This window comes from Schistocerca cancellata, chromosome 3, assembly GCF_023864275.1.
Source record: "Schistocerca cancellata isolate TAMUIC-IGC-003103 chromosome 3, iqSchCanc2.1, whole genome shotgun sequence".
Lineage (NCBI taxonomy): Eukaryota > Metazoa > Arthropoda > Insecta > Orthoptera > Acrididae > Schistocerca > Schistocerca cancellata.
Window position 1 is genome coordinate 803251973 of NC_064628.1, and position 23813 is coordinate 803275785.

General features: G+C 44.0%; 1 protein-coding gene across 1 annotated transcript in view; it reads left to right on the plus strand.

Annotated features, from left to right (window-relative positions):
* LOC126176584 (disintegrin and metalloproteinase domain-containing protein 22) overlaps positions 1–23813 on the plus strand; it is a 1067821-nt gene that overhangs the window by 735415 nt on the left and 308593 nt on the right. Inside the window, exon 7 of the mRNA XM_049923744.1 lies at positions 7946–8092. Coding sequence (XP_049779701.1) covers positions 7946–8092 — 147 coding nt within the window. The remainder of the gene's footprint in view (positions 1–7945; positions 8093–23813) is intronic.

Sequence of the window (23813 nt, forward strand, 5' to 3'; positions counted from 1 at the left end):
TGCAGCAGAACATTTCGGATGAGATTGCAGCGATTCCAGCAATCCAGCACCGATCCGCCTTCAGAAAGTTACTGACCACGGCCCAAAAGATCCAAGAAATGAATGCTGGTCACTTTCAACATCTGCTATAGCCAGAATAGTACCGTATTTCCTTTCCTCTGCTGTGTATCTTGTACCCTGGAACTCAGTTTTCGGGGCCACTTTTATTACCCCTACCACATATAACTTAAGGGAACCACACCCTGCCTATCTAACCCATGTTAATTTAGGTAAGTATTTGACCCATTTCTGAAAAACCTATTTGATGCAGGACCTTAATATTTTTACTGTATATTACATGATGCTAATAGAGTCAACTGTACTAAAATCTACTCTATCCATTTTATAGTTTTTAAGAAATACTTTTTTAAATTTATTAACAAAAATATTAAGTTTTTTTCTGCAGAAAATATTTTTTTGTTAACTTCCTAATGGGGGATTATTAATTAATGTAGTACCAGGGGTGCCTTTTTATGTTATGCAGAGTCTCTGAAAATTTCATTCATTTATCTATGATAGTTTCTGATACAATGGGGCATATGTACTGAAAATTTTAGTTTGTGGGAAATTGACTTTAAAGAAAAAACTTTTGAAATTTGTTACTTACAGTTAATTAAAACTACCCTGCTGCATATGATCGCCCTTCTTTGGCCTCTAGCAGGTCTTCCAGCTTCTTTTTCACCTTCCTGGATGTTTGTCTTGCTTTCTTGGTCATATTAGATGCAGACCTGTCTACATCGGCTATCCTCATTTTATCGCATTGTTGCAGCCCAGTGATCATATTTTCACCAGGATTAATTCCCAGCTTTTTCAGTACCCAACACTTTCCAATATTACCACAACTGAATATAATGACAGCATCATGAACTCCTAGTTTCATTGTATGCATGCCTACTAATACAGTTTTAGGAAGGCGGTTCCAAATTATGCTGTTGAAACATTCATTTGGGTTATGTGTCTGCCCATGCAGACATTTCCTTAGAATGTCAGGATGAGCCAAGTCTCTGAAAATAGGTTTAATTGCTGTAATAACAGCAGCAGGAAGAGAATGCTGGTGAGAATAAGATTCTCCAGTTGCCTAAACCCTATTGTATTTGCACCACGAATTTTCTCCTGACATGACATAGCTTATCATCAGTAGAGGAGTTCTGGGAGAATATGGCCGAAACATCTCTCTTCATTGCCTCCAGATTTTCTTTATTTCTCCTAATTGCCTGCCTATAGTATACCTGCAAGTTTTCTATTTCAGTTTTCGTTAACCGACCCTGTCCAGTCAACAATTTTCCATTTTCTATTTTTTCCTCTGATTTCTAACATGGCCTACACATTCTGTTTTGCTAATAATGGCATCACCATATGGCTTAGAGTTGACAGTGGGTGGGTTGACAGTGGGTGACAGAAAAGTGCGCGTGGCATATAAACACACGTGGTATGAAAATGCTCTTTAAATGCTCGAAATAAAATTTTTTCAGCAAAATCCTTTTCAGAGTACTTAAATAAAACCTCTATCTATCGAAATATGATGAAAACCAAAAATCGATTTTTTTTTACCTGAACCACGGTGCGATCCCCTTAAACACCGCCCATCGGGAAAGTTTTCAAGAGGCATCACTTAATTAACAAACATCATAGTACAGCCAGTTTACACGAAATGTTTATAAATTACATACACAAATTTTCCTCGTGAATGAGTCTGTTTATCAGAAAACACTTTACCAGAATTTCTACAGTAGTTCCTGAGATTATTCTTCACATACACATTGAAAAACACGACGGAGACTTTAATTTATAGTATGAAGACATTGTTTCGCTTCCCTAATCTCATTTCGTTACCGATTTTATGAACCTTTACATGCGAATAAATGCTCTGTACTTGAGGTAATTGCTACTAATTTACAAAAAAACACCTGCTCCCAGCAGTTGCAGCACTCTTTCTCTAGCAGAATTAGCAGTTAACGGGTATGCTTTTCCTGTTGTAGGATTTTCTAATATTCTATTCCCGCTAATCACGATAATTGCTGTCACTCGGCCGACGCCCATTTAATTTGCAGCCACTAACGTTATTGCGCGGCGCCAATAGGTCAGCACAGGAGTACACTTCACCCCCAAACGCAGTTATTTGTCGTCCTGGGACGCTCTTCTCACCTGTTTATTTCCCCATGAAAAATTCACAGTCCAATATTTTGTTATCTAATTTGCTCCGATTTAATTAAAACAGCCACTGGTCGTCTCGCGTCGGTACAGCGCATCCACTAGAAAATGTAGAGATTGATACTAATGCACGACGTGATTAAAACCTTATTTAATTTCCAGTCGATACAGAATGTAATCGTACTTCGATACGAAAGTGGCGTGGTTCAAATGCTGTCTTTATTTACGGCTTTTTTTTTCTCTACCTACTTCCGTAAGTGAGTGGTCACGGTGTTTGACTACCATGAGGAGGATCCTAGTTCGATTCCCGGTACTGTCAGCCATTATTCCTTGTTGGTAGATGGCGGCCGCTTGTGGATACACGCTAGCTCTCCCTCGAAAGCCTACCTACAAAGTCTTAAGAACCGGTATTAAGTGAAGAATCTAGAAATAGGAGAGAGATTGTCACCGTTACGATATGCGAGTTAGGTCGGCAATCATTAAAACAACGGTGTTTTTCTTTTCTCGGAATTTCAACCTCAAGCCTTCTCTCCCGAATGTCAGGCCGAGCTATATTTGGAGAAATGATCATTGTAATACGTAAGAGGTCGCACAGAAAGATTTTGGTACTGGTTTTTCCCGCGCGCTGTTCCAGAGAGGACCGCCAGAGAAATAGTTCGATGAACCGTCTGCTAGGTCCGTAAGTATGACTTGTAGAGTCGTCGTGTAGATGTAGATGTACGAGGGTCTTTCGATAAGTCGTCGCAACTGTGGTACCCCTTGCGACAATGCGACAATAGGAGAATTCAACCGTTACTGCAGTGTGCACTTGAATGCCAACATAAAATGGTTTCCAGTACAGGAAATCACGGCAAAGGTTGAAATGAAACACACGCATTGGAACTCTGTGTAAATTTATTGTGCATGAGTGTAAATGGAACCAAAATAAATCAAATTAACTACTTTGCTTCAAAATGATCCACCAGTACATACACACAGGGTAGCCAACGACGGGGAATGCGTTGAATACCATTGCCATTGCTATCAATGTGTGCCACCTGTCGCCGAAATGCCGTGAGAAGTGCGCCACCCCGCTAGGTACCCAGTAGTCATGTACGGTTCAGGAACCTGGAGCATGACTAAACGAGAAAAGAAATAACTATTAATATTTGAAAGAAGAGCAACGAAGAAGATAGGGGAACCGACCTTGCATAAATAAGAATGGAGAAAGACGAAGAACGAGAAAATCTACGTCTTGATGCAGCAACCAACAATCCAACAGAGGCTGAAAATCAAAATAATCCAGTGGGTGGGCCACTGCCAGAAGAAAGACAGATGAATAACACACTTGAGGGAAAACCAAACACCAAGCGCGCCATAGAACGACCAAGGCAGAGCCGAATGGGCGACCCGCTGACGGAATTGGTAGACTTGGGGACTGAAAACACGAAGACACGTGAAAAAAAAGAGCACACAAAATAGAATGGAATGGAGGCAGTTTGTGGAAGCAGCGTGTGGCCTGTGACCACTGGATATACCGGGTGATCAAAGAGTCAGTATAAATTTGAAAACTTAATAAACCACGAAATAATGTAGATAGAGAGGTGAAAATTGACACAAATGCTTGGAATGACATGGGGTTTTATTAGAACCAAAAAAAAGTTCACAAAATGTCCGATAGATGGCGCTGGACAGCCAAACGTCAGTGACTGCGCATGACAATCGTGCATAAAAGGAGCTGTAATGAGAGAGAGAATCAAATGCGCCAGCAGTAGCAGCATGTTGACGTTACCTGAAAAGGCGCTTTTAGTGAAGCTATATTATCAGAATGGGGAATGTGCTAGTTCAGCGTTACGATCCTATCGCCATAGGAAGGGAATTCGAACGGGTAAAGGTCCGTTGACAAATGCAGCTGTGGCGAGAATGGTTTCGAAGTTCGAAGCCACGGGTTGCTTAGACGATAGACCCCGTAGTGGCCGATCGAGCGCAAGGTGTAATACTGCTGAGACAGTTCAGGAAGAAATGGAGACTGTAGCGGGTTCGTCTATGCACGGGGAAGTCAGCGCTCGTGCAGTCGCACGTCGCACCGGCATTCCATACACTACTGTTTGGTTGGAACTTAGGCGTACCCTCCAATGCCATCCGTACAAAATCCATCGGCATCATGAACTGTTACCTAGCGATTTAGTGAAGCGGGGGGCATTTGCGGCGTGAGCGTTTCAAAAGATGGCGGAAGATGACGATTGGTTGAGTAACGTGTTGTGGACCGTCGAAGCTCATTTCACGCTCCGAGGGTCTGTCAACGCCCACAGCTGAAGAATTTGGGCTTCCGAAAATCATAGAACTGTCGTGGAAACTCCATTGCACGACGAGAAAGTCACGGTATGGGTTGAATTTACCACATCTACCGTTATCGGGCCTTTTTTCTTCGAGGAAATGCGTGATCCTGGATTTGTAACTGCTACCGTGACGGGTGAGAGGTACGCCGATATGTTACAGAATCGCATCATCCCCAGCCTGGCTGATAAACACCTGCAGGAACGTACGATGTTTATGCAGGATGTCGCTCCACCCCCATATTGCTAGACGCGTGAAAGATCTCATGCGCGCGTCGTTTGGTGATGATCGTGTGTTCAGCCGCCACTTTCGTCATGCTTGGCCTCCCAGGTCCCCAGACCTCAGTCCGTGTGATTATTGGCTTTGGAGTTATCTGAAGTCGCAAGTGTATCGTGATCGACCGACATCTCTAGGGATGCTGAAAGACAACATCCGACGCCAATGCCTCACTATAACACCGGACATGCTTTACAATGCCGTTCACAACATTATTCCGTGACTACAGCTGTTGTTGAGGAATGATGGTGGAAATATTGAGCATTTCCTGTAAAGAACATCATCTTTGCTTTGTCTTACTTTGTTATGCTAATTATTGCTATTCTGATCAAATGAATTTAGGACATTTTTTGAAATTTTGTATTTTTTTTGGTTCTAATAAAACCCCATGTCATTCCAAGCATGTGTGTCAATTTGTACCTCTCTATCTACATTATTATGTGATTTATTCAGTTTTCACATTTATACTGACTTTTTGATCACCTGGTATATGACAGGGTGTAACGGATATAAGTGCAGATATTACTATTTGTGACTGAGCACGGTGTACTGGATAACACTACATCAGTATTTACGTCATTTTCTGACTAACAATTACAGCTATTACAAGCGCATATTTTTAGGTTGGGTAGTATCTTCAAGTGCACATGGCAGGACCAAGATATTAATGCTTATTTTCCCCTGGGCAGCACCGGTATTACAGTGAGGATACATGCACACAAAGCGGTTAGTCTCTATCGACAGGCGAAGCCCATTTTGTGGTCCAGTTACAACTGTACAGGAAAAAAAAAATCTACTTCTGAACTCACTCACGTCATTGGACATTGGACTTACCTGAGGCCTGACTTAATATACCTGTTACAAGCTTTTATATGAAAGAAAATTGAAACCTGCAGAAGAAGACTTGGCATAATCCTTGAGGAAACGTAGTGGCAGCCTTAAAATATTTTAATGCATTTTTATGTTTTTATGCTTGTTCTAGCATTATCAGTTTCCTCGAAGGAAACGAATCATTGACAAACAATCAACAGGGATTCAGATAATATCGTTATTGTGAAACGCACCTAATTCTTTACTTCCGCGAAGTTGTCAGTGCTATGGACATGGGGTGTCAAATTGATTCCATATTTTTAGATTTCCAGAAGGCTTTTGACCGTTCTTAACGGGCGATTTCTAATCAAATTGTGTCCCTATGACGTATCGTCTCATTTGGGCGATTAAATTCGTGAGCTCCTGTCAGAAAGGTCATAGTTCGTAATGACTGACGGAAAGTCATCGAGTAAAACAGAAGTAATACCTGGCGTTTTTCTGCTGTTCCTGATTTACATAAACGACATAGGAGACTACCTGAGCAACCCTCTTAGGTTGTTTGCAGATGACGCTGTCATTTACCGTCTTGTAAAGTCATCTGATAATCAAACCCAATTGCAAAACTGTTCAGGCAAGATATGTGTGCGGTGCCAAAAGTGGCAATTGACACTAAATAATGAAAACAATGAAGTGATCCACATGGGTACTGAAAGGAATCCGCTAAATTTCGTTTACACGATAAATCACACAAATCTAAAGGCTGTAAATTCAGACAAGTACTTACGGATTACGGCTACGAGCTATGTCGTTGATGTATTGGAGAAGGTTCGAGGATGGAGTGGTTAGGGAGTTTGGCCGCATATATGAGATAAAGATTAACCATTGGAAGGAAAAAATGACTTCTTGTCTTTTTTTTCTTTGGTTTTACTTCACACCCTAGCCCCACTAGCTTCACAGTGGTCCAACAAGCCGCTCTTCCTACTGGATTTCATAGATTGGTAGCATGGATTTATCTTTTTGAAGATAACTATATTTATGAAATACTTCAAAAGATGCTGATGATGAAAATTCTTTCATGACATATGGGGAAAATACTGTGTGGGCTCCTAGTAACTACAGTTTAGCAATGTTGATGGGTATAGGATTGATGCACATTTTTCGTGTAGGAAGACGTATATGTGTATGGGGAAAAGATCGTATGGCTGAGCTGTTGGTATTAGACTGGTAACAGGACTGTGACTGGGGAGAGGTGAATATTGGAACTCTCTTTGGATGGTATTGGTACGGGAAGAATTTGAATGACACTATGAGACTGCAGCTTGATGATCTTGTAGTGTATGACTGGGATCATTCATCTCCTCTGCCCTCTCAGCTTTGGCAGTAATGGCCCTTCTGACTTGGAGGAAGGGGGGGGGGGGGAAGATACACCAAAAATCAAGCAGATTTGTCGACTAGAGTTTGCTTCGCACATCCCGACAACTAACTGGACACTCTCACTGACAGCAGTGTCAACCTGCTTGGTGCAAGCAGATGAACTCCACAAAGGTGAGGTGTACTCTGCAGCAGAGGGCTGGTTAGAATTATCAAAGGGAGAAACTCTTCATTCCAGCCGCTTCATGGGGATTTGAAAGTAAGCAACGGGAGTGGCCAGTCTAAACTGGGGTGGATTCGCTGCTGAAGATTAAGTTTGCCTCATACTGAGAATGGATAGCTGTTACAATTAAAATAGAAGACAGTTTGTTGGAGTGTGCGATAACGTTGGACAATATCTTCAGCTGAGGTAAGGGGACGAAGAGAGTTCTTGTGGTGACTGGGTTGTCAATCAGTTGGATCGGGTGGTGAGTTCTCGTTTAGTGGGGGATGGCTTTGCTTTGGGGTTATTAAAATGTATGGGATTTGGTTCACTGGAGGCAAGGGCTTACCCATCGAAGGTAGGGAGAGAGTTGCAGCCTCGCTCCTCTAGAAAACGATCCACATAAACTTTATCACAATCTGTCTCACCAAACAGAGCACGTAATACATACTGACTAGTAGCAAGTTTACCCATAGGTATTTATGCTAAACTCTCGACTCTAATTCGTCATTCAATGCGAAACCAATAAAATTTGCACCCTGCTCCTCCTCCTCCTCACCCCCCCTCCTCCACCCCCCCACCCCCCAGTCTATCGGGGATCATGTCCTCGATACGCTCTTGATTGCAAGTATTATGGGGAGAGAGCAAGTTGAAGCATATTATATGAAGATGTAGTATTTGTGATGCCTCCGTATTTGTCCTGCTGAATCTACTGTTAAACTAAATGATCGTAGAACTACAGAGTGAAACCTAACGGATGTGTTACGTGATGGCCCGCAGGAGATCGAGCACTGCTACTACCACGGCACGGTGAAAGACTACCCGGGCGCGACGGCAGCCTTCCACACGTGCAACGGCGTCAGCGGCGTCATCCACGTGGGCAACGAGACGTTCGTCATCCACCCCTTCTACGGCGGCGACCTCTCGGTGAGTTCCAGGCCAACTCCCGGCGCTACGCTGCGATGCCGTGCTTGTGCTTACGCTGTAAAGGCCACGCACATCTGTGTTATCGTGATGCCTATTCTCAGGGGTCTCAGTGGATGCTTTTACTGCTGTGACACCTACGTTCGCATACTGTCCCCTATCCAATCAGGGCGCTAGACGTGTCTAGCGTCCAAAACTTATTTATTTGTCTCAACACAGAATTAAACAGCCAACCGGTTGCACATGAGCGGCAGGTACATTGACCTAAGTTTCGACAACTACTATGGGTGTCTGCATAAGAAAGAACTGTTGCTAAATCATAAAACTACATTGCTGAAAAGCAAGTCAGAATTTGGAGCAACTATGCTCAAGTCGGATGCTGTTGGGCACACGTGGCAAAGGCTAGAACATTTTATTTTACTTTTGATTTCAGCATAGCTGCTCCAAATTCTGACAAGTGTAATTTTACGATTTGGCAACAGTTCATTCTGATGAAGACATCCCTCGTAGGTGTCGAAACCTAGGTCAATGTGCCTACTATTCATGTGCAACCGGTTGCATGTTTAATCCTATGTTGAAACTGGTATACGGTTGATGAATAACAGCCATGTTCAAAACTGTTATTTGTTTGCGGTTTTCATTTTCTACATCCAGAAGTAGAGCGAGCTATTTGAGATATGGGTCGTCATAAAGCCACGGCTCCTCTCATCCAACTATAAGGCGCGCTGGTAGTGAGGCAGAGGGGTTCGCAGTTTGGGATAAATTGAAGTATTACCTGTTACGACATACGACTTACTACCAAGGAAACCTACTTAAGGCCTCGATCAGAGCCAGGGGATTGCAACTATTTTTAATTTATTTCTGGCCCAATGTTGTCACTTGTCCTAGACAAAAATCAAAAATATTTCTGTGTGTGTGTGTGTGTGTTTTGGTGCAGTGGGGGTGTGGGAGGGGGTCTGTGTGTGTACGTATGTAACAGAGAGAGGGGGGGGATTTGGTAAGCAAAGAAATAATTTTAAAATATGAGAAATAGTTTTGCACTGAGAATCGGTTGTGAAGCACGATCGATATTATTGGCAGACAGTTATGAGCCCTTAACCACTACATCAAAACTACTGTTATCGCAACAAATAAAAAACGTCACAGTAAATATTAGATGCTGGGTGAGTATGAAAAACGCATACAAACTGCGAAGATAAGGTGGTCACATAAAGACATGTAACAATATTACATAAACAAATCTCCGCTAATGTCTGGTTTACCAGTTTGGTGTATCGTGTTTGCCTGTTCTTTCAAAATAAATTCTATGTATGTAACACCATCCTCTGAAAGAATACCAAATGATATTCTTTCCTCTTGCTGCCTAGACAAGTTCATACGCTTTTGTACCATCTTCTGTAGGTGTCGTTTCCTTTCTGTAAAAATATGGTGTGTTTTATTCCTACGCTGCTGTTCTCACTGTGATGATATTTTGGTTGTGGTCAGTGGCCAAACACAACCATCTGCTGTTTGTAGTTAAAGAGAGATCCCATCGAGTTTCATAATAATTATGTAACTTTACTATTTCGAGTTGGTAGGTAAAACGTGTGACTGTACCTAGCACTGGCAGTGAAAAACTGCTTCCACCACCAGGATTCGAACCGGCTACTCCGAGTCAAGTGGTAGCGCAGTGGTGTGCATTAGTAACCTCTGCTATAGAGGCTGGAGCAATTATTCAAGATAATATCGTGAATCGCCCGTCTATGGAAGCTTGTGGAATGCCCTGAGGCAGAATACTCAACACAGATGCAGATTCATTGTCCTATTATATGTCACTATAAACCCATTTTCTGTTTTCTGCTACATTAGAGAGTGAAAGCAACCATACACGTCCTCACACGGGACGATGCAGCTAGCGTGAACGTGGACACAGACGAGAAATCCAGCCTCACGAAACACAGTGCCAGCATCACATGGGTCGTGCTGGTTAACGTGACGTGCAAGTGTAGCGTTCTCCATCGGCAGCTGTCGGCCGTATCTGGCTCCCAAACCACTCAGTTTGTTCACGAAAATGGATGCGGGTAATGCTCCTACGTTAGCTCTGTTAAAACGCACATTTCCTTCCTTGTTCACATGCTAGTCATACTGTTCTGTCTGTAGTATAAATAAATAAAAACTTCAGTATCCTTACATACGTTACAGGCAAGAAGAAAAGTTCCGTGTCCAGTCAGTAAGGACATTAGCTAGTAAGACTTCACAAAATGACACAAATTCACTCCTGAGAGAGAGCACTCTTGTATTTCTATAAAATCTAATATTTCAGGAAATATTCCTATTAATTTAATAAGAAAGTACAGTAGCCTTTTAGAAAACACGACCGTGAAAAAAAAACATTGGTACAGCAGGACGCGAACCCGCTACGCTTTGTTTCTTAACTCGGAACCTCTACCAACTAAGCTATGCTGAACTTTTAAAACAAATGGTCTAACATCTCAGTTAACGGTCTTCTGAAGACTTTGATTGCTGAAATGATATTCACTGACATTTAATTGTTGCAAATGAAGCGTTTTTCACGAAACTTCAATGAGTCCTTGTCTTAGAACGATTTACTTTCGTAATACGGGATTTATAACACGAACATAGCTAAATACGAATTTTAAACACTAGTATGACATTTTCCGTCATTTTATTACAACCAGTCGTAGCAATAAAGAAGAGTCCTCAATATGCTGGTGTTTAGAAACAGCATACTGTATATTCATAGGGTGTGAGTTATAATATAAAAACCACCTAATATGTGCTCTAGCTGAAAGCAGCAAATACAATATGGCGTCTCGCTGCGGCCGAGCGGTTCTAGACGCTTCAGTCTGAAACCGCGCGACTGCTACGGTCGCAGGTTCGAATCCTGCCTCGGGCATGGATGTGTGTGACGTGCTTAGGTCAGTTGGGTTTAAGTAATTCTAAGTTCTAGGGGACTTATGACCTCAGATGTTAAGTCCCATAGTGCTGAGAGCCATTTGAACCATTTTTGAACCACAATATGGCGTCTCGCCAGTTCTATATGTGACGCAGAGAACGTTCTTGTCTCTTATTGGTTCAATCTTTCGTAGCACTTTACCGAAATGTCGCAGAACTTATTTGGTGTTTCACGAGAGGCACTGGTTCCTCGCCGTGAAACAGCACGAACTGACGTCGCAAAACTCGTACAGCTCCACGTCAACTAACAAGGAACCCATTGAGTGCGAGGTCGCAAAATGCTACGGATGTTTACGGCTTTCGATGCCCCACATATTTTTTACCATCAAGTCACAATAGTGGCAGGTAATGGCAACAGGGTGTGGGCCTGGAGGTATCCAATGGTAAGCACAACGTGGGAATACGGAGTGTAGTTGAACTGTTTAGACGACGAGTAACCCACAACAGTGCTACAGTGCTAGGGGTGTTGATACAAATCAGAGCAATGGCGACGATAAACAAAGCAAATATTGCATTACATCTGCAACATTTTCCGAATTTGATATTTCGCCATAAAGTAATCCAGCAGGAATTTCGCAGAGTAAGAAAGAAATGGAAGATGAAATATTAGCGTTTCTGCAAGATGAGTCAGTGACATGTGTGGCGTCGTTTACGCTCTACTGTGAGGACAATGAACATGACGAGTATAATGATAACGATACGTGCTTAACAAGTGAAAGTGACACTGAAACAAGTGTCTAGTCATGTAGTTCATAATTCATGTCGGACAGGCGGTCACAAATCCAGTGTCCAGTGAAACGCAGAAAAGGTCAATTGTTGTCCAAAGAGCGGGTACTAAACACGACTACCTACATGGAAGATCATCCGCAGCATAATGTAAAAACAAGTATGAAAAGATTTCCAGTAAGTCCGCGGTAATATGACCGTCCAGTGCATAAGGAAAACTACGGATATTCAAGGGAGGACAAGACGCACTTGTTGCGAAAACCGGCGTTTGCGCATTTCAAGGACTCTCAATACAATTTACAGGATGTGCATGATAGTGACCTACTATGTTACGCACATAAAATTGCACGCGGCATAAATTAAAGTGTTTTCAAGAGAAGTAGTGGATGATTGCAAAACTTGAAATAGTGCTACAGAACTGAAGGGTGTAGGATTAACGAAATTTCAAACAAAGCGTCAACTTGACAATGCTCAGCAATATGCAGAGCGGATTTGAAGAAGAAATCCATATGAAAGTAACCCTGGAAATCAGAGGTACCAAGAGTGATGTAGCGCGATCAACTAACATCAGTTCAAAAAATGGCTCTAAGCACTATGGGACTTAACATTTGAGGTCATCAGTCTCCTAGACTTAGAACTACTTAAACCTAACTAACCTAAGGGCATCACACACATCCATGCGCGAGGCAGTATTCGAACCTGCGACCGTAGCAGCAGGACTGAAGTGCCTAGAACCGCTCGGCCACAGCGGCCTGCCTAACATCAGTGCCTTAACTCATCCGTATAGAATTATGCCGACTGTTAATCTGGGTGGTAAATTGGTTGGAAAGTTATTTATTGTGCTGTGAGAATTTGGAGGTGCTCTGCTCTCTACGATTCTTTCTCGTGTGCGTGATCTTGCATGGGCAGTAGGGAAAATTTACGTCACAGCAAACAAGAGTAGGAAAATGAGCGTAAGGGAATTACAACTATGATATGAGCACTGCTTTTGGGCAATAGCTGGTCAAAATTTGCTTCTGCTTGATTCCTGGTCTGCGTGTTAAAATCATACTCCTTTAGAGTCTAACATTGCAACTGAAACTACTGGACAAATTCAGCCTCTGGATGTTTGTTCTTTCCGTTTCTATAAAACATACTATCGCAATATCTGCAACTATGCTTTAAATGATAGCCTGTTTCACGATAAGCTCCGCGACAGACTGTCTAAAAAATTTTCAAATGTGTGCGAAATTTTATGGAAATTAACTGCTAAGGTCATCAGTCCCTAAGCTTAGACACTACTTAACCTAAATTATCCTATGGACAAACACACACACCCATGCCCAAGGGGGGACTCGAACCTCTGCCGGGACCAGCCGCACAGACAGACTGTCTCACATTCGATCGCATGCCACCACATTCCATCTTTTCTCGTTACCCCGATATGATTGTATATGCATCCTTTCAGAGTGGATACTGTGGTGTCACCGCCAGACACCACACTTGCTAGGTGGTAGCCCTTAAATCGGCCGCGGTCCATTAGTACATGTCGGACCCGCGTGTACGCCACTATCAGTGATTGCAGACCGAGCGCCGCCACACGGCAGGTCTATAGAGACTTCCTAGCACTCGCCCCAGTTGTACAGCCGACTTTGCTAGCGATGGTTCACTGACAAATTACGCTATCATTTGCCGAGACGATAGTTGGCATAGCCTTCAACTACGTCATTTGCTACGACCTAGCAAGGCGCCATTATCATTTGCTATTTATCTTGTGATGCCTGTACCGTCACACCGATGTTCACCAATAATGAATTAAAGTTAAGTATTCCAGTAGTTACTTACGTTCTTTGCTGCTATAAATTCCCTTCAGTGTTCCAGACCTCACGCCAGCCTGCGTGAGCTTAAACGCGTGCCTTTCGGCTTCCTCATAGTGGCTTGGCTGTCTTACCAAGTCACAACAGATACCTACTTGAACTTCTTGCACTGGTTGTAACTCCCAAGGAATTCGCCTTCGACCTTGATGGTACGAACCTTCGCGATCACTATGGCGCGCCATTTTTCATTCGGTGTTCATGGTGCAAGTTAATGGTTTCTTTCTTGAATATTGACAGTGTCCATTTTGTGAAGTGTAATACATATATCCCATACAAAGATGATCTCTGCACCTCTCGGACACTCATTTTCTGTCGCTCTCCTGATGCAGATGGTGAGATATCAGAAGCTAATATTTTCCTGACACGAAGCAGGTGTTGACAGGTGTGAAAATTACCGAACTTTCAGTTTAATAAGTCCTAGCTGCAAAATACTAACACGAATTCTTTACAGACGAATGGAAAAACTGGTAGAAGCCGACCTCGGGGAAGATCAGTTTGCATTCCGTAGAAATATTGGAACACGTGAGGCAATACTGACCTTACGACTTGTCTTAGAAGAAAGATTAAGAAAAGGCAAACCTACGTTTCTAGCATTTGTAGACTTAGAGAAAGCTTTTGAGAATGTTGACTGGAATACTCTCTTTCAAATTCTAAGGGTGGCAGGGGTAAAATACAGGGAGCGAAAGGCTATTTACAATTTGTACAGAAACCAGATGGCAGTTATAAGAGTCGAGGGGCATGAAAGGGAAGCAGTGGTTGGGAAGGGAGTGAGGCAGGGTTGTATCATGTACCCGATGTTATTCAATCTATATTTTGAACAAGCAGTAAAGGAAACAAAAGAAAAATTCGGAGTAGATAATAAAATCCATGGAGAAGATATAAAAACTTTGAAGTTCGCCGATGACATCGTAATTCTGTCAGAGACAGCAAAGGACTTGGAAGAGCAGTTGAACGGAATGGACAGTGTCTTGAAAGGAGGATATAAGATGAACTTGAACAAAATCAAAACGAGGATAATGGAGTCTAAGGCGCTGCAGTCGTGGACTGTGCGGCTGGTCACGGCGGAGATTCGAGTCCTCCCTCGGGCATGGATGTGTGTGTTTCTTGTTAGTATAATTTAGGTTAAGTAGTGTGTAAGCTTAGGGATTGATGATCTTAGCAGTTAAGTCCCATAAGATTTCACACACATTTGAACATTTTTTTTTTCGAAGATAATGGAATGTAGTCAAATTAAGTCGGGTGATGCTGAGGGAATTAGATTAGGAAATGAGACACTTAAAGTAGTAAAGGAGTTTTGCTATTTGGGGAGCAAAATAACTGATGATGGTCGAAGTAGAGAGGATATAAAATGTAGACTGGCAATGGCAAGAAAAGCATTTCTGAAGAAGAGAAATTTGTTAACATCGAGTATGGATTTAAGTGTCAGGAAGACGTTTCTGAAAGTATTTGTATGGAGTGTAGCCATGTATGGAAGTGAAACATGGATGATAAATAGTTTGGACAAGAAGAGAATAGAAGCTTTCGAAATGTGATGCTACAGAAGAATGCTGAATATTAGATGGGTGGATCACATAACTAATGAGGAGGTATTGAATAGAATTGGGGAGAAGAGGAGTTTGTGGCACAACTCGACAAGAAGAAGGGACCGGTTGGTAGGACATGTTCTCAGGCATCATGGGATCACAAATTTAGCATTGCAGGGCAGCGTGGAGGGTAAAAATCGTATAGGGAGACCAAGAGATACACTAAGGAGATTCAGAAGGATGTAGGTTGCAGTAAGTACTGGGAGATGAAGAAGCTTGCACAGGATAGGGTAGCATGGAGAACTGCATCAAACCAGTCTCAGGACTGAAGACCACAACAACAAGAAAAACACAATTATTAACACAACACTTTCAAATGACCCTTGCTAAAGATTGAACTCAATGGATACCTTGTAAATCGTGCCGTATGCGGACGGCGTAAGGATTTTCTGCTAATTCAGGCCTTCCCAACGTGTGGTCCGCGGACCCATTTCACCAAATCGTGTAAGATAGTGAGTAAAATTATTGAATAAAAATGTAAAAATGAAATTCATCTTTTTTTTCGTGTGAAAAACATGTGTACTTTTACTTTAGGTCGTATTCCCAGGCAGGCTTTGCGGTTCCTGAGTGAGAACGAATACACAGTTTAGTGCCGGAGAATGCGGCTTCTCTGATCGACAGTTTCGCAACAATACGGGGGTCGTTTGTGCGCCGGCTCACGGCGCTAGATGCGCTGAAACCTTTTACGCATGCGCGGAGCGAGCTTTGTCGGCATTATTACGTGAAAACGCTGCAAGTACTCCATTGGTTGCAATATCCTGTGGAAGTGGAGTAACCAAGAAGCGTAAGTACAACGAAAGCTATTTAGAAATGGGCTTTATGGAGACAAAGAAGGCTAAAGCTCAGTGTGTAATTTGTGCGCGAGTGCTTCCGAACAGTTCAATGCTTCCAGTTAAATTGCGCCGTCATTTTGAAGGTACTCACCCGGATTTCCAGGCTAAAGACATCGATTTTTTCAAAAGGAAGAGTGCTGAACTAGCTGTTTCTCAGCATTGCATGAAAACTCATGCAAAAACAGTTAATGAAAATTCATTAAAAGCTTCTTTCTTGGTTAGTTATCGAGTTACAATAACAGGCAAAGCTCATACCTTTGCAGAAAATCTCATAAAGCCGTGTGTTAATGATATTGTTTCTTGCATGCTAGACGAATTGGGAACATGGCACGTGCATTAAGAAGTTTTCAGTTCCCATGGGTTTCGCTCTGAAATTTAAAGTTACTGTGCTCTTGACTGACGAGGGGTCCGCCATGGATTTTCGACTGAAGAAGGGGTCCGACAGCTGAAAAGGTTTGGAAGCCCTGTGCTAATTGTTTCCAGCACTGAAAATAAATTTTGGTCCGTGCAGACTCGTGTGGTAGCAGCTGTTGTATTGACAGCACGGAATGCAGTCGAAGCGTGCACCAGACGTTAAGACTTTCCCTAGTCGCCATTGCAACAAAAGAGACTGGGAGAGTGCGCTGTACAAAACAGGAAATCTTTTCCCGCGCGACGGCGCTAGACAATGTGTCAAAGACGACGAGAAGGTGACGCAGCGGCGGGCTGTGAGCACGTGTGGCAGCGGAGCCGCACGTGGCCGGGCTAACGACGCAGCCGCTGTCCCGCCGGCGCCGCCGACGCCGCCGCCTTTTGTCCCGCCGCGGCCCGGCCCGCCGCTGTTAATGACGGCGTCCTCCAGACGACAGAAAGAAAGGAAAGCGACGAAAATGAGAGGCAGAAAGAATGGCCGATCGATACTGCGGTATTATCGATATTTTCTCTTCCGGGAAGCTGCGGCGGCGGCCTCGAGATCATATCTCACCCAGTAGAAAGCGAACGCGCGGATAGGAAAGAAAGAAAGAAAGGAAGAGGATAAGGGTGGGAAGAGCAGTGAGGGCGGGAGAGGAGGAGGCACTGCGCAAACACAGGCCGGCCCGAGAGCCGCCGCAGAGGATTCCAGCCAAAATAAACACATTCGCGAACGCATTAATACTGCCCACGAACGTACTCCGTTCGCGGACTGCCGAAAAACTCTTTCGACTGTTTTTCAGAACTTGTGATTCTCTTCGCGTGTTTTTCTTATCTGAAGCTCTTCGGGGGGCTTAAAAGTGATTTGCCGTCGGGTGTGACGCACTTGATTGCGAATCATAAATTAAATATAACGAAAAGGTTGAGTCTGTTTCTGAAGGAAAACACGCTGAACAATGCAGGCCGCCAGATAAACACTGATGATACAAGTTGCACTGTGTGTTCTTCGAACCGAGAGGGGGAGAAAGTTCATAGAGCCATATGGACCTAATTATCTACATCTGCATACACTGCCTGACAAAAAAAAGTGAAACTCTCAGAAGCGAAGGAGGAAACGAAATGAAACATCACGGATTGAGATGGTGTGTGATATTATTACAGTGAGTACAAAACTGAGTCCAATTTACGAGCCACTTGGCAGTATAAGGGCGTTTATCAATATAACGTTTCACCCCTTCTGGCGTGGATGCGAACGCTGATTCGCTTGCGAATGGTGTCATCAAGTTGTCGTGTCTTCTCCTTAGGCAATATGGCCTACAGCTGTTTATCCGACCTTGAAATGCTAGATATTGACTCTGGACAGAGTTGACTTCTCAGTTGGTCTAAACATTTTCTATCGTGATCTGGAGATCTCGCTGGTCACGGGAGTACCTCAGCACCACACAGGAAGTTCTAGAGCATGTGCCACGTGTGGAGGAGCAATGTCCGGTGGTAAAATGGTCCATAAGGAGGCAGTACGTCCTTCACCTAACGGCACCTCTTACCAGGTCGCCACCATACTCGGCGACGTTGGCCATTCAGATTAGTGCTGAACACAACTCGACGCCATTCATCAGCAGTCCATACTACCTGGTCACAACACCAGTCCAAATGCAGCCAGTTGTTGATCTAACAGAATTACATTTTCCTGGAGACATACTGAGTCTCAACCTTATCTTCAGTGAAGAGAGAGGCTGAAGTAATGACAGAGCGAGATAGTGCAGAGGTTAGCACATTGGAATCGAATTTGCGAGGACGACCGTTCAAACCCGCGTCTGGCCAACCTGATTTCGGTTTCCCACGATTTCCCCAAATCGCTGCAGGCAAATTCTGGGGTGGTTTCTTTGAAAGGGCACGGCCAACTTCCTCCCCCATCCTTCCCTAATCCGATGGGACCAGTGTCCTCGCTGTTTGGCCCCCCTCCCCAAATCAACCAACCAACCTGAAGTAAGGTGTTGGGGAGAACACTGCACTAGTGTAATGCGAGCAGTCGTGTTGACCACAGTGCCAGGGTGATGTAATTGATAACAAATCTGCCTGTAAACAGGAGAACCGAGTTCAAGTCCCGGCCTTGGCACAAATTTTAATTTGTTACTTCAGCCGCTCGTGTTGTGGTATTAACGGCATCGTAAGCATGGGACAGTAATTCCTTAATCCAGTGCTGCTAATCTCCGAACAGTGGAGCAGGACGACGAAGAATATTGCAGATAGTGCATTACTTCTTCTCGGATGGCTGGCGCAGATGTGAAGGGGTTATGGTGTGCTTGGTGCACAACACAACGATCCTCACTTGTGATTGCCAGACGTGGTCAACAGTGACGTTGACGACATGTATGCCTGCATCCATATTCCCTTGCAGTCCAACATCGGAGCACTGCCCCATCCGAATGCCCCACAAAACTGGATCTTGCGTGATTTGACCAGACGGTCAAATGGAGACCAACAATGATGCCACTTCCAAACTGCCAGCTACTGACACTGCTGTCCCACACGAGTAGCTGACATTTCCGTGTCTTTCACAGTGACCACTCAACATTTGATGCTGTTCGTATGCCTTATATACCCTACCAGGCCTGTTAAGGACACTAAACACGATCAAAACCAGGGCACACTGGTGGCCGCTCTGCCTATCACAGAGTATTGCAGCTCTAAATATTTACACACCCGCCGATGGTGTGTGCGTGTGAGAAGTTACAATGACATCCAGTTATGTCTTCTGCGTGCTTCACTTTTTTTGTCAGACAGTATACATAATCCATAAGTCACTGTACAGTGCGTGACGTGGTTTATTTCACACCAATAGTAGCGATTGACCGTCCTATACCGATCAACTACTGAGCTAAGGAAAAATACCTGTTTCCCTCTGTACGCACCCCACCTCCCGTTTCTTCTGCCGACCTTTCACGATCTCAAATCTATCATGTATGCCAGGGCTTAACAACTGGCCGGTTTTGAGCGCGAGTACTCGCGTCTGCTCAGGCACGTGCTCGCGAGCAGGTGCAAGGTCGCGGAGAAGGGAGGGAGGGGAGGGAGGGGAAATGCGCGCGCACGTTTGAATGTGATCTCGCGTTCTTAGCAGATTTAACTAGCCATATGAATGCTTTGAACATTTTACTACAAGGTAAAGATCTGCTAATTACTCATTTCATAGATCGAATACGAGCTTTTAAAATGAAGTTGACACTTTGGGTGAGTCAGCTGGAAACAGGAAACCTAGCTCATTTTCCTAAATTATCATCCATGCAAGATGTTCACAAAGACTGTGAACGTTATTCACATAGTTTAGTTGATCAGCGCTTTCAAGATCTGACAGCACTAGACAGTGATTTTGATCCGTTCTCTCCATATTCAGCGAATATGTAAGAGATTCGTCCTGAGCTGCAGCAAGAAATTATTGACCTGCAGTGTGACAGAGAATATAGAGACAAATTTCAGAACAAGAAAAACATTTTGGAATTCTACAGACACTTCCCTCAGGATAGATTTCCTCGTTTGCGTAAACTGGCGGCTACAATAATATCAATGATCGGTTCCACGTAGCTTGTGAACAACTGTTCTCTGCAATGAAATGTAACAAGACGCGCCTGAGAAACGCATTGTCTGATCGAAATTTAAACTGCACGCTGCGCCTAAAACGCACAAGAACAATTACTCCGAACATAGACGCAATTGTAAAGGGCAAAAAGTACAAGATAACCGAGAATCCCACACTTCAGTGACACCTTTTATTGTGTACCAGTTCACAAATTAATAAGTCACAACGCGGACGAAAATGTCTGTTGAATGATTGTGACTAACGGGCTGCTCAGATTGTCTCCCAAATCGTTTGTACAGTGGTTTGTGAGCAAAAATGAAAGGATGATAGCTGCAAAACTTACAACAGAACTGAATATCGCACTCACGAACCCTGCCGGCACCAGAGCAATATAATGGAACTCCATATGTAGGGAACTGCAGGCCGAGCTGGAATTCGAAATCCACTCATCCGTGATGCAAGTGCTCCTATCAGGAAAGAATGGTGTGGAATCATAAGACTTCAGATGGCTCTGAGCACTATGGGACTTAACATCTGAAGTCATCAGTCCCCCAGACTTAGAACTACTTAAACATAGCTAACCTAAGGACATCCCACACATCCATGCCCGAGGCAGGATTCGAACTTGCGACCGTAGCAGCATCGCGGTTCCGGGCGGAAGCGGCTAGAACAACTCCACCACAGCGGCCGGCCATAGGACTTGGACTATGGAGAAAGAGAAGAAAGTTATTTGGTCGGATGAGTCATGTAGCACACTATCGTACACCGTTCCCAATTTCTGGGCGAGCTTACGTTCCAGGAGTGAAACGGGCGGGGATCGGTGACGATTTGGGCAGCCCTATCCATGGGCTCCATGGTTACTCTGCGACGTCGCATACTGCCAAGGATTATGCGACCATTTCGGCTGCTAATGTCCATCCCATGAAACAATGTTCATTCTGCACTGATGACGCTGTCTCCCAATACGACAGGGCCGCTGTTCGCACAGCTCGCACCATCCAGGATTGGTTTTGTGAGGGCGAGAATAAATTGTCGCATCTCTGCTGGCCACCACTGCCACTAGATTTCGCCGGACGGAGTGGCCGTGCGGATCTAGGCGCTACAGTCTGGAGCCGAGCGACCGCTCCGGTCGCAGGTTCGAATCCTGCCTCGGGCATGGGTGTGTGTGATGTCCATAGGTTAGTTAGGTTTAAGTAGTTCTAAGTCCTAGAGACTGATGACCTCAGATGTTAAGTCCCATAGTGCTCCGAGCCATTTGAATCATCACTAGATTTCAACATTTTTCAGCCTTTGTGGAGACGTGTGCGTGATCCACATCCATTATAGTTACCTGAAGTTGCCACTATTTTGTAGGAAGAATGGTAGACGATCCCCCCTTGAAAACCATGCAGGACCTTGAAACGTCCCCTTAGAAAAATTATACATGACTGTGCTTAAACTGACACACAATATTTTTTAGCGCAACGCAATATGACTTTCAGAAATCCCTACAAAAGAATGGCCCTGACTAACATTAACCTATGCGTTTCACAAATCGCTTACCTCACAAAAATCTTGGTTACTCGAACTACTGCAATACAGCGAGCGCCACTACTGCCAGCTAAATAAAAGATTCAAACTACGGAAGGCACTAACTACTGATAGGCATAGTTAACAAATGAAAGATTTTGATAGAGAACAAACTATGTATTTACCTTAATAGTGTTCAAACATCATAATATACATAGCAGTTCATAATATCCAGTATTACAAATTTCAAAACTCCGCCATCTCTCTCCTCACATCCACCACTGCTGGCGGCTCACCTCCAACTGCGCAACGCTACGCGCTGTTCACATCCAGCTGCCGCTGCCCAACACTACAATGGCAGACAACAATGCAAACTAGCCACAGACTGCACAAAGCACAGCCAGTGATTTTCATACAGAGAGCGCTACGTGGCGGCGGCGTTACCAATATAAGAACCTAAACAGCCTACTTACAAGCTGTACGTATCCATTCAGAGACGACTGGAAGCTATTTTGAATGCCAAAGGGTTTCATTCACCGTATTAGGCATAGTGATGTGTTGTCTTTTTGGCGTTTCCATATTTTTGTCCAACCCATGTATTTGCTGCGTCGTCCTCCTTCGTACCCTTGTGACCCGCCAGGTTAGCCGAGAGCGCTAATGCGCTGCTTCCTGGACTCGGGAAGGCGCGCCGGTCCCGGATCGAATCCGCCCGCCGGATTAACGACGGGGGCCGGTGTGCTGGCCAGCCTGGATGTGGTTTTTAGGCGGTTTTCCACATCCCTCAAGGTGAATACCGGGCTGGTCCCCACGTCCCGCCTCAGTTACCCGACACACAGACATTTGAAACACATCTGCATGATTTACACTGGATGCTGACAGATGGGGTACTCTGATTCCGTCCTGGGGGGGTACAGGGTGGCGGCAGCAAGGGCATCCAGCCACCCCTTCACATAACATGCCAAATCCGTTTTAACCACGCCAACCCCGCGCGCAATGCGGGATAACGGTGCAAGCGACAGCGATACAAAAACTCTTTCGTACCATTGTCCCTGTTATTTCTTGATACTCTGCGCCTTCCATACACGTCACAAATATTACTCTTACAACAGCACGCACCGAGCAAGCTGGCGCATTGCTTAGCACACTGGACTCTCATTGAGGAGGACGACGGTTCAAACCCGCGTCCGGCCGCCCTGATTAAGTTTTCCGTGATTTCCCTTAATCGCTCCAGGCAAATGCTGGGATGGCTCCTTTGAAAGGGCACGATCGATTTCCTTCCCCATCCTTCCCTTATCCGATGATACCGATGACCTCGCTGTTTGGTCCCTCCCGCACATCAACCAACCAACCAACAACAGCACGACTATGACTTGTACTCAGCTGTTTTATAACAAATTGCCATTCGTCTACATAGACTTACATTTTAGAAGCATTGCGTTCAATGCCCTCAGATGAAATTATTGGTTTATCCTATTTCAGTTTCAACAAAAAATGAACTTTGAAACGAGTTATAGATCACTTTTAAAAATAGTTCTACATTGCATGCAACACGACCTCTTGACAGAAATAATTGAATGCACGGTGAGATTGTTTTTCTCGCTGTAGCGGGCCGCAGATTATTTGATTACCGTGCTTCGCTAAATTTTTTCGTGCGGGAAAAGTTAACGCACCTGACTATTATTTTATTTTGCTACGGTTGGTAGAATAACGTTGCATGGAAATGCAGCGGCCTGTTAAGAGTCGGCTGGAAAATTTACAGGGGTTTTTGGATCACCAAAAAAGTTCTTTTTTACAGTCTGTATTTCAAGCCATATGTTATAGTAATTCACGCTGAAATATGTTCGAAAGCTTCATTATATTTAATATTCTAATACCGTGGGAGTTGTCTAAAATAAACTGACGGAAGAAAGTTGTAACACCAAGAAGAAGTTGTGCGACATCAACTGAAGTTGGTAGGCGTGTTTCTACATATGAAGGATGTTGTCTATTCACATTTCGCGCCAGCGGCATAAGAGTGACGAAAGTAGGGTCACTATGACGGTGCAAATAAGGTATGCTTTAAATACATGCTACAACAGTCGAGATCGTTAGTTACCTTGAAAGACGTATACATTGCCAGCGATGGGCGAGGCATGACAGAATCTCTGACCAGAGAGTAGTTTATCGTTAGCTGTTGCTAGTCTGCGCTTGACCGCGCGAGTCGACGGCAGTAGTTGTCAGTCAATAGTAGTCTTCAGTCCGTGCTAGTAAGCTGTAGTCGGCGCGTGCCTGCGCGTGTCTGCAGTCTGCTCTTAAATT